The sequence below is a fragment of the Echinops telfairi genome, unplaced genomic scaffold (assembly GCF_000313985.2).
Source record: "Echinops telfairi isolate 266 unplaced genomic scaffold, ASM31398v2 ScPeMD7_3;HRSCAF=10, whole genome shotgun sequence".
Classification (NCBI taxonomy): domain Eukaryota; kingdom Metazoa; phylum Chordata; class Mammalia; order Afrosoricida; family Tenrecidae; genus Echinops; species Echinops telfairi.
In genome coordinates this window covers 28807965-28820019 of record NW_022103899.1, presented here as the reverse complement: position 1 = coordinate 28820019, position 12055 = coordinate 28807965, and the positions used below count along the sequence as shown (strand labels likewise).

Below are 12055 nucleotides of genomic sequence, written 5' to 3'. Positions count from 1 at the left end.
TGGAAAAATCACATACATTAAGGGTAAGGTTGTACAGTTGATTAATTTAATTGCTGTTGAACACCTATAAAAAGTTGAACTGGCAAAAGTTGTATGATAGATATATTTAAATAATAATGTGACAAAAATAAAAAAATTTAAAAGATTGCTGCAAGTCTACATTATGTATGGCTAAATACATGGAATTTGGTTCCTCAGTTTGGAAGTTTAGGATGAGTTTCATTGGACATCCAGTTAATTGAGCTAATAATCCTACTGTGTGGTTGCTTGGAGCCTTGGAAGTTTGCAGTTGGTCATCCCAGGTATAATTGATTTAGATTTGTCCAGAACAATAGAGGACGAGAGTGAGGAGGAGAAGGAGGAGATGGAATATATGGCTAATTGCTTTAATGAAGAACAGCATTCTCTGTCATGAGCCCAGAACAATTGGCTGGTGTCCAGCTACCAATATTGAATGTTTTGATCAATGACTCTATAGTGGAATCCTCATCAAAAGGGAAAAGCACAAGACAAATTTCAAAAATTCCTATGTTTTCTGGAGTTATGGAGGTTAGAGAAAATTTTTAAACTTTAAGCAAAAAACATTTCCTAAACTCTTCTCAAAACCCAACAATGGCGTAACTAGTAAAGAATGCCTCCTTTGAGCACTGAGAACTAAATGGGATCAAATTAACAATAGCAATTCAAAAGACTAGACAGGAAAATTACGGAGAAATCAGCTTATATTAATGGAGGAGGTACAAGCCAGAAAAGGAAGGTAAGAAGGGGTACCCAATTCAAACCATATAACCAATGTCACTGAACTGAACGTATAGAAATTGTTGAATTCCTGTATGTCCTGCTCTGTATCTTCTCAACAACAAAGTTTCAACAAACTCCATTTAAAAAATAGGCATAAAAAAAATAGGTATTTACAGTAAGTATTGCTTCCACACAGTAGCTGAGGATTTTTTAAATGTCCTTTGTGTCATCAGGCATCAAAGAACAAAAAATCAAATCATTGTGAATGAGGGGGAATGCAGATTGGGGACTCAGGACCCATCTGTAGGCAACTGGACATCCCCTTACAGAGGGGTCCCAGGGAGGAGATGAGCCAGTCAGGGTGCAGTGTAGCAATGATGAAACATACAACTTTCCTCTAGTTCCTGAATGCTTCCCCCTCACCCCCACCCCCTATCATGATCCAAATTCTACCTTGCAAATCTGGCTAGAGGATATACACTGGTACAGACAGCAACTGGAAACACAGGGAATCCAGGATGGATAATCCCTTCAGGTCCAATGCTGAGAGTGGTGATACCAGGAGGGTGGAGGGAAGGTAGGGTGGAAAGGGAGAACCAATTACAAGGATCTACATATAGCCTCCTCCCTGGGGGATGGACAACAGAAAAGTGGGTGAAGGGAGATGTAGGATGGTGTAAGATATGACAAAATAATAATAATTTATAATTATCAAGGGTTCATGATGGGGGGAGGGAGTGGGGAGGGAGGGGAAAAAATGAGCTGACACCAAGGGCTCAAGCAGAAAGCAAATGTTTTGAGAATGATGATGGCAACAAATGTACGAATGTGCTTGACACGATGGATGGATGTATGGATTGTGATGAGTCGTACGAGTCCCCAATAAAACGATTTTTTAAAAAAATGTCCTTGGTGTCAGACAAGGGGGGGATTTCAGTGTTGGCTATTCAGTGTGATCTTCAATATTTTATTTAGCTCAGTTTCTAAGTTTCAAAATTTTCATTTAAAAAATCAAGACAAAATATTTTCCTCACAGGATCACTGGGAAGATCGAACAGGTCTTGTTTGCTTGCTGAAAGCACATGTGGACGAAGACCAAGGATTATAGATTACAGCCTAGAGTAAAAATCTTCCCAGCGGGACCAGTAGGTAACATCACAATGAAACGTGTAAAGCCTAAAGCAGCAATTAAGAGGCAAAACAACACATTGCATTTAAAGTGTTGAAAAGCAAGGATGTTACTTTGAGGACTAAAGTGTGTCTGACCTGAGCCATATTTTCAATGGTCTCATATGCATGTGGGACAACACAAAAATCAACGAAAATATTAATGATCATATACATATGAAAACTGGACAATGAATAAGACTAAAGAAAAAAAAGATGCATTTGAACTATGGTTTTAGTGACGAATATTCAAAGTACCACAGACCACTAAAAGAACAAACAAATCTGTCTTGGAAGAAGTACAGCAAGAATACTCCTTCGAGGAAAGGATGGCTACTTTGTGTGCTTACTATGGACATGTTGTCAGGAGAGACCACTTCCTAGAGAAGGGCATCATGCTTGGTAACACGGAAGGACAGTGAAAAAGAAGCAGGGCCTCAATGAAATGGATTGACACATTGTTAAGGGTGGTGAAAAAAGAAAATCGTTGAAAATTTCAACCTTTGCTCCAAATAACATGATACTACCCATTGGTTCAGTTGTGAGGATTTTGGTCTTCTTTACACTGAATTGTAATCCACACCGAAGGCTGGAATCCTTGATCTTCATCAGCAAGTGCTTCAAGTCCTCCTCATTTTCAGCAACAAGGGAGGACTATGACTATGACTGGATAGGGGTATGAAAATGGGAGGTGTTTGTGACCCTAGGGGATTTCCACGCAAAAAACCCTAACACTGGGATTGGTCTGTTTTGCCATCAAGATGGTTTAAAACAAGCCATTCCAAAGGTGACAGTTTGAGGAAATTTCCATTTCTTTTCTTGTCTCCTACATTTTTCTCTTTAATAAAGTGTGTTAAGAGTAAAAAAACATGTCCGAGCATGTGGCTGGGCCTTGAGAAAGTGGGCATTCCTAATGGACAGTTGTTCCTTCTGGAATTAGCCTGACTTTCTAGTTCATTTTGCTAGTAACAAGACTACATTTTTTAGGCATAAAAGCCAATTACTGGAGATTTAAATACCTTGAAATATTCTGACAAACCCTAAAACAGTTGCTCCCACCTCTTAGGAACCATGGTTTCATCATCGATAATATATGATTTGATAATATATGTTAAATTCTTTCTAGTTTTTTACAATCTTAATTTTTATTTTAAGTATATTCAAGATAACCTACCATCTGCAATTGTAACTGTCACAGTCTCTCTAAGAATATTCCCATTATCTTCAGTCCATTGAAGCTGAAACAGGAGCATTTATTATAGTAAGTATAATAAAGCATTTATATTGAAAAATATTTTAAAACATCAATACAATGATCATATTTCATTCTATTATAGTGATGCTTGTATTTTCATCTGTAATTACTCTCTGCATTTATTCATATTTTGGAATCAAAAGTATCCCTGATTATCCAAATACGCTTGGTTACCATGCTTAGAAAGAAAATATTTGGAAGGCGAATTCATATGGCAAGGATCATTGCTAATCAAATATGTTTTAGTTCTTAAGTTTTGGATTGTGAATAATTAAGGAAGGGGTTTGGATAGCAAGGAATAGTAGTAGCTTTACCTTAAAAGCAAATCTCAATCTATTCCTTTAATGAGTTTAAATAGTAAACGTTTAGAGAGCAAAGGACATTTTTACTGAGATTCTAATAACATAATCACTGAAAGTATTGTCATTAGTGCTCTAGCATAAGTAAAATTTGAGAACTCCATTCTCACCGTGTGGATACCCACAGGGTGGCATGTTAAAGTACTGTCATCATTTTATGCATTCAAGTCTAAACTAGTCTACTTCACTTTAATCATCTATTTAAAAAGGGAGGCATGTGGGGATATACATAGTATGTACTCAATAACTGCTAAATGAGTAAGTACAATATTTTACAGAGAAATTATTTCCTTTAAAATGAAGATTAATATTTTTATTATAATCAGAGATAAACATTCATTGACTTTTCTTCTTGTAAGAGTAATAAAATTCAACCGGTGAACACCTAGCTTTTAAATGTTAAGAAAAAAAACCAAAAAACAAAAAGAAAAAAAACCAAACATCTTTTTTCCCCCCTTCTTTATGTCATACTTTCTACAAATAGCAAACATCCCTACTAGGCACAAAATATTAATAGAAGCTATGAAAGATTCTGTCACAAAATAAGGAATTACAACTGTAATCCATACCGTTGCCGGAATAATGTCGGAGTTATAGATATCGCCATTTCTCAAGGATTTCTGTACCTCATGGATGTGATTTCTGATATCATTCACAGTTGGAAAAAAAGATAAATTATGTCTTTCAGGTATCTCATCAGGTCTGAACAATTCCCTTTCCACGAATTTTCTGTGAAGAATATAAAATGTAAGTATAGCCATAGAGCAATATATTTTTAAACCAAAAGAGAAAGCCTTTTTTAGCACAAATTTCTATGAAGTGGTTTAAATCACTTAAAAATAATTTATCGTTGTCAACTTTCACTTTTTCCATACATTAAATCAGAAAGATCAAAGAAACATGATGTTTCATTGACTAAACATTTGTGCATTTTAGAATAAAATTCTACATTTTTATGGATTTAATTTAAGATAATTATGTTTTATTTGAGTACAATGGCTTTGATGCTTACTCTATCAGCACTTCCCATCAATTATCTCCTTTAATACTTACAGTAATTCTGTGACATACGTACAACTATCACTCTCTGTACAACTATCTGTAAAGTTAATTTACAGATAAGGGAATGGAGGATTTCAGAAGTAAGTTACCTAAAGTCATGTACTGACCTAGTAAGTACAAGCACTTAGTTATGCCTAAGTTATGTGCACACAGACCATGTTTATTATACTTTCCAAAGGCATCCGTTAATATTATGTAAACTATGATGTGCTTACATTTAACAAGTAGAGAAAACAGAAGAACTACATAAAGAAATAATACAGTTCAATATATAGATATATACATGCTCCACACATTCTATTCAGTAGACCAAGTCAGAGAACTAATATACTTCTGTTCTTAAGACCCAGGTGTAGGAAACAGTGGCGGGCGTTACGAATTCTATGCATGTTCTAATAGTGCCTCTATAGACATACACATACAATGCCTAAGAAGGCTGCTCAACAGTGGTGTCATGTATTAAGTAATAATTTTATAATTCAGATCATACGACACAATAACCAATCTGAAAAAAGTCAGTTAAGTACCAGAAATCATGAAAAAGAACATATCTGCAGAGATAGACCTATATTTCAGGTTTGCCTTTGTTTTAATTCTGTTCTTTAAACCCTCTGGTGTCTCTTTTCTCATCTGTACACTGGGTATAAAGTAACCAACTCTATAGAGTTGCTGTAAGATTAAATGGAACCTGCATGTAAATCCCATAGCATAACACCTGGCACACATGATCAGTGCCTCTTCCTTGTAAAAATACTATAGCCTAAGTATCAGTAAAATAGAATTTCATCAAAAAACTAGCTAAATTATTTTGTTATAGTAAGATTAATAACCTTTCAAATAGCTTGAAGAAAGTATAAACTCAAATAGCTATAAGTCAGTACAAAGTAAGTATAAATCTAAGCCTAGGCTTTAAAAATGTATTAATACAAAAGGTTTTTTTCCCACTGTAAAGGTATTTGTTGTAAAATTCAATCCATGTGTCATTTAGATCTAGTCCAATTTACCAAACTTAAAAGAGGAATAGCTTAAATGAGTACCTATATACTCGAGTATAAGCTGACCCAATTCTCGCCGAGGAACCTAATTTTACCAGAAAAACTGCATAAAAAGATGTGCTGAAAATCTCAGCTTATATTCGATTACATACGGTAATCAGAATCATAATAAACCACTTTACATTATTGCTTGCTGAGCAGTAAATTAATAAATCATATTGCTTTAACTACTCTAGTAGCAAATAGCCGAGAAAATGCCTATCATATTTAGCATATTATTTTAAACCAACAAACAAAACTGTAAAAGGACTAGTTTCTACTATACCTTAGCTGTTTCCTTACTGCATACACCTGTTCTATTCCTTGGGATACTAATTCTCGAATCTTACAAGCTACTTGAGGATGTAGACGTGAGGGTAATGCACAATTCTCATCTCTAATTGCATTTTCCTCTTCTTCAAGAGAAGGCATAGGAAAAGGGGAAGGGGAAGGAGAGGGGGAAGGTGAAAGGCAGGGAGTCTCTAATTCATGATACTGATGAGCCTGCTGTGTAGGTAACTGTACATACCACCTGATAAGAGAAAATAGTTACAATTATTTTTATTAGATGATGGTAAAAGTCATAACCAGGCATGCGAATACATAGAGAAGGGATAACCTTTTAAGATAAATTACATATGATTATACATTCAAAATAAAAATTTAATGGTGTACTAATGAACTGTTTTAAAAATTGGGTTTATACTCAATTAAATAAAAGTTTTTATACACCTTTATAGAATTTCACTATGGCCCTAGCATTTAGTAGCAGGGTAGAGTATAGTGATTTGAGTATAAATAAAAATGGCATGTGAAATTTCATATTAAGCAAATTTTAGATGAAAATAGATTGTAAATTATCTTTGGTTATTTATTTTCTTATCCATCTATCATTTTGTCCTGAATCACACTTGTGTTGAACCTACCATCCTTTCAACCAAAGAGCATGTAATTCAGAGCCAGTGGAGATGCACTTAGGTGGGACATTATTCTTGGACAAGAATGCAACATATTGCTTCCAAAGCACTCCCACTTCCTATTGGCCCAGTGCGCAAAACATATCAACTAAAAAGTGTAGGTGTCTGGCAGAGAGGTGCAAATGAGATGCTGGGAAAATGATATAATCAAGAATGATACTGTTTTGAAATTTTTGTATAAAATGCTTACAATGACTGATACTGCATGGAACTAAGATTATTCAAAATTAAACACATTTTCCAATGTTAAGGGTTCAATTAATTTTTAATGATTTATTCATTCTATTCATTTTTCATATATCTAAGTTTGTTTTAGAGACCATTGAAAAGCTATATACTTAAACCTACTATACAATAGCAAAATCTTCAACTGAAATGACACACAGAGGTAAGAAAGCAAGCTATTATTTGTTATTGGAAACCCACAGCAAAAAAAAAAAAAGGTACAAAACAATTTTATGTGGAGTTTAGAATTAATTTCTGCTTTCCGTTAAGTAACTAAAGCCCACTTTAAACTCACTGCCATGAAGTTGATTCCAGCTCACAGTGATCCTATTATAGGTCAGGGAACATTTGCTCAATAGAGTTTGTGAGATTCTAAATCAGTGGTTCTCAACCTGTGGGTTGCAACCCCTTTGGGGGGGTGGGTGTCAAGTGACCCTTTCACAGGGGTCGCCCAATTCATAACAGTAGCAAAATTACAGTGATCAAGTAGCAACAAAATAATTTTATGGTGGGGGGGGGTCCACAACAACATAACTAACTGTATTAAAGGGGCGTGGCATTAGGAAGGTTGAGAACCACTGCTCTAAATCTTTACAGGAGCAGACTGTTTGATCTTGCTCCTGTGGAGTGACTGGTGAATTGCAAGCTGACTTTTGGGTTAGCAATTCGATGTCTAGCCCAATGCACCACCAGGACTCTGTATAAGTAATCAAAAATAGGTTTTAAAAAAAACCCCAAACTCAGGTGGCTATAAATTCTGCTTCTAGTAAGTATCTGAAACTAAATATATTCATCTAATGCATTATCTTGTTAAATATCCATTTGTCAATATGGGAAAAACTTCCATATGATATAGAGAATTGTTTAGCCTGCATTATGCACAACATGGGGCTAAAATAGTTAATGACTTGTACAATGGCAAATCATTTAAATACTTCAGGAACTACCAATAAAACCTTTCATTCTGATGCCATTTAATGAAATAATTGGGAAATATTATTCTCTTACAGAGAATGAATTTATAAAAAAATAACTATATAAACGTCATACCTAATAACACCTCCAGCATCCACTATGTTCTTCTTTAGTGTGTTAAAGGCTTTCTCCTGCTCCATTCTGACTAGTTTTCTGTCAACTTTGGGGTCAGTGGAAACGCTAAATTCAGGAAACTTCTGTACCTTTTTAATGTAGATCCTTTTCGCAAAATAAAGAAAAGTGTATTTCATTATACCACAATGCCAAGAAAATCTAACACACCAACCAAAGTACTACAGAAGTATTGGAGAACATATCAAGCATTTAAATTTAGAGAATTTTCCATCAATAATCTAGAAAGTATTATAAGGATTATGTGAAAGACATGCTATATTTTCGTGACAAAACAGTACTTAGAAAATGAACAATAATTGTGTTTCTGTAAAAATATCTAAGTATCAATGGATTGTAACTCCCCCTGCCTTAAATTTGCCTCCTCTTCTCTGCTCTCCTCAAAACCACAGTAATCTGTCGCTCGGATTGTATGAACAGCCTCTTCTGGACCTGCAGTCTTTCATCACTCAAATCCATTTGGTAGAGCAGTAGTTACTCACATTTATATTCCTCCTGTGAAGTAAGTGGCTATGTTTTCACCCAATAAAAAACTCCTGTCAGCATTCAAGGCATTTCTTGTAAGATTCTAACCTTCTAGGAAATGCCCTGGAGAATTCATTTCCAAGAACTTATCCTACTGACATATTAGTACAAATGTACAAAGAGGCTCAACCTATTAGCTGCAGCTTTGTATGATAAAAAAAATGATTTTTCACAACATATATGCCCATCATTACAGGACTAAGTAAATGATTTGTTTTATTAAAGCAAAGCATATGTAATTTTATGTTAGATGATTCTTTGTAAATGGAATATTAAATGGCTATTACAAAGAGGCAGCCATGTATGTACTAATATGTAACCAATTCTATGATATTTTGGGAATAAAATAAGCAAAACATAGAATAGTATGTGTCATTACATTCACACTAACATGTACCATACTCTCTGTGCATTAAAAACACTCACATTGAGGAAAATCAGTATGAATAGCAGGATAGAAGGTGCACTATTATAGAACTTTTACAAAAGAAGATACTCGTAAATCTTATTCAAATCTTCAGTAAAATTTATGGTGATAAAAGGGAAAATGTACATGTACTTATATACAAAGGTATCTTTGGGCAGCAACTGAAGAAGCTTAAGAGTAACTGTCTTAAAGAAGGACATGAGGAATAGGGGAAAAGAAAACTTAGACTTCACCATATCACTTTGAGTGCTGATTGAAGCTTAAAGGCAAAACGTACACGTAGTATTAAAAAATCAGGACTTAATAGAAAGTCAATGAAAGGAAAAAAGCTTACCGGGCTGGACAAGTAGCTTTGTAGAGCTGACAGGACCTGTTTTCCTGCTCACTGACTTTTTTAAACTGGAACCCTTTCCTCCTTGGCCCGTACTGACACTCCATGACCACAGCCCTGCTCCCTGTGGGCCAAAACCAACTATTGATATTAAGTTACAGGCCCTTCTCTTCTGAACATTTTATTGAAGATAACTTGGTGGTGGTATCAATGAGAAAAACAGATGCTTTTCATTAAGTAATTTTAAGGAGAATAATCATCAGTAAACCTGATAGCGATGTAAAAAAACCAAAGAAATATAAATTTTATCAGTTATACCGGATTATGGTAAGGATTATAGTAAACATCTACTAATTTTTTTATATATATGACCTTTTTAAAAATAGTAAATAACAATTTCACATGACTTTTAATCATAATTTCTATGTCGTTAGGTGCAGTCAGAGTTGGTTCTGGCTTATAATGACCGTATGCTCAACAGAACAAAACATGACCTTATCCTGTGCCATCCTCAAAATTATTGTTTGAACCTACTCTTGTAGCCTCTGTGTCAATCCATCTTCTTGAGAGTCTTCCTCTCTTCTGCTGGCCTACTTTATCAAGTATGAAGTCCTTTTCTAGGACCTAGTCTCTCTTGATAATACATCCAAAGTACATGAGACGAAATTCTGTCATCCTCAATTCTAAGGAGTATTCTGACCGTATTTCTTCCAAGACAGATGTATTTGTTCATCTGGCAGCCGACAGTACTTCCAATGTTCTTCAACAACATCATAATTCAAATGCATCAGTTCTTCTGTGGTCTTCCTTATTCACTAACTTTCACATGCATACGAGGTGATCAAAAGTACCATGGCTTGGGTCAGGCACATTATTAGTCCTTAAACTGACATCCTTGCCCAAAGCAATATACTACTGTTTTCCTGAGTGCTGCTTCCATGAGGATTGATTGTGGGTTCAAGCAAAATGAAATCCTTGACAATTTCAATCTTCTCTGTTTTTAATGATGCTGTCTATTGTGTTTGGAATACCTGTACTCTGGGCAATAGCAGTAGGAAAAAATTTGCATATTAACTAGACTGGTGCAGTTCAAATTCATATTGTTCAGGTGCCAAATGGAGTCTAAAACAACTAAATCCATTGACCAATCTTAGGCGCACAAAGAAAGACCTAGGTAGCAATAGGAAAGATGTAGTACACCAATGAAGTATCCTCCCAAACATCAAATGTGCATCTAATCAAGCATTTGTCAACAGGAAACACACACGATAGAAAAAGATAAAGCATAGGGATGAAATCAGTAAAATCCAGAATATTGCAAACTTGGTGTCTTCAACAACAAAAGATCTTTAGATCATGGAAAAATGAAAGTTTAAAAATGTAAGAGTTATGATAAATGCAATGCATGAATGAACCTTGTTTAATCTGAATTTGAATAAATCTATGGGAAAAATATCTAAGTAAAGAAACGTGATCACTGACTGGGCATTCTACAACATTAAGGAATCACTTTCAATTCTTTTATGTTGCTGTGACTCTGGAAGCTGGATCATTGAAATTTCAAATTCCAGTGTTTGGGTGGAGATTTTAGCATTTGACAGCCCTGGAGGCGGAAGCAGGCAGCTCTTTTCTGAATGATTATAGACACAAAAAAGCTACGGTTAGTAGAGGAACTGGTCCAGTGCTGAAGATGAGCCCCCACTCAGGTAGTAAGGCATGCAAAATACAACTGAGGAAGAGCTTTAAATTTTTCAAAAGTTTGATAACTGGATTGGCGTGGGATATTATGTGTGTATACATATATTAATAAAGAGTACAAATAATGGGGCTTTAAAAAGTTCAGGACAAAATTAAATTTAAAGATAACAATTTTTCCACAAAAACGCTAAACCCTCTCATCAATAAAGAGTAGTTATCTCTTATAGAAAGATCCCTGGTGGCATGATGAGTTACATATAGAATTGCTAAGAGGAAGGTCAGCACTTCAAATCCACCAGTTGCTCCACGGGAGAAAGATGAGGTTTTCTAACCTTGCAAAGATTTACAGCTAAAGGGGTAGTTCTAATCTATCCTCTAGGGTCAACTTGAAGATATGGAAGTGTAGGGGTGAAAAAAAAGTGCAGGGTGAAGTCTAGCCCGTCAATCAAGTCACAGCATGATGGTACCTCCTTGTGGGTTTGGCCTTTTCATAAGGAGGGTTCTGGGGACACCCCAGGCCCCTTCACTTTCCTGTTGACAAGCTACTAGACCTGCACGAGCCCTGTATGCGGCCATTTTATCCAAGCAACGCTGCACCCACTGCCCTGAAATCTTCCTGCATTCTGCACCATTGTATGTGGCTGAATGAGTCTGTAGAGGTACTTATGGACTAGTATCGGTCTTAAGGACTTGAGTTGGACAGGGCTGGGATGTTTTCCTGATATATAAAACTGCATGATATAAAACTCTCTCTTACACATGTATGAGTGTCACTGTATTTGTTTCTTTAGTCAACCCAGGCTAACATTGAGTTGAAATTGACTTAATGGCAGTGAGTTTGGTTTAGGTGTCTCTTGGAGTTAAATACCTTAGCAATCACAGATGAAATGATAGAATATCTGGTATTGCTTAAACATAACACGGGGAAATGGGTAGGGATGCATAAAGATGAGATAAGATTGACCATATATTGATAATTGTTGAATCTGGATATGAAAACCTGGAGTCATGAAGCTTAATATATTCTTTTTGTTTTGCATGTGGATGCCACATGTTTATTTTCTATTATCTTTTCCATTTTATTGGGAGCTCGAAAGATATTAAAACAATCCATAATTCAATTAGATCAAGCATGACTATACAATTG

The 12055-nt window shown here is 35.4% G+C and overlaps 1 protein-coding gene across 6 annotated transcripts in view; it reads right to left on the bottom strand.

The window, feature by feature from the left end:
* Positions 1-12055, bottom strand: part of CARF (calcium responsive transcription factor) — a 38347-nt gene that overhangs the window by 7561 nt on the left and 18731 nt on the right. For all 6 annotated transcript variants that reach the window (XM_045295524.1, XM_045295507.1, XM_045295516.1 and 3 more), the window contains 5 exons: positions 9214-9334; positions 7871-8014; positions 5905-6150; positions 4092-4251; positions 3083-3146 (listed from right to left, as the gene is read on the bottom strand). In XM_045295524.1, the coding sequence (XP_045151459.1) occupies positions 3083-3146; positions 4092-4251; positions 5905-6150; positions 7871-8014; positions 9214-9334 (735 nt within the window). The remainder of the gene's footprint in view (positions 1-3082; positions 3147-4091; positions 4252-5904; positions 6151-7870; positions 8015-9213; positions 9335-12055) is intronic.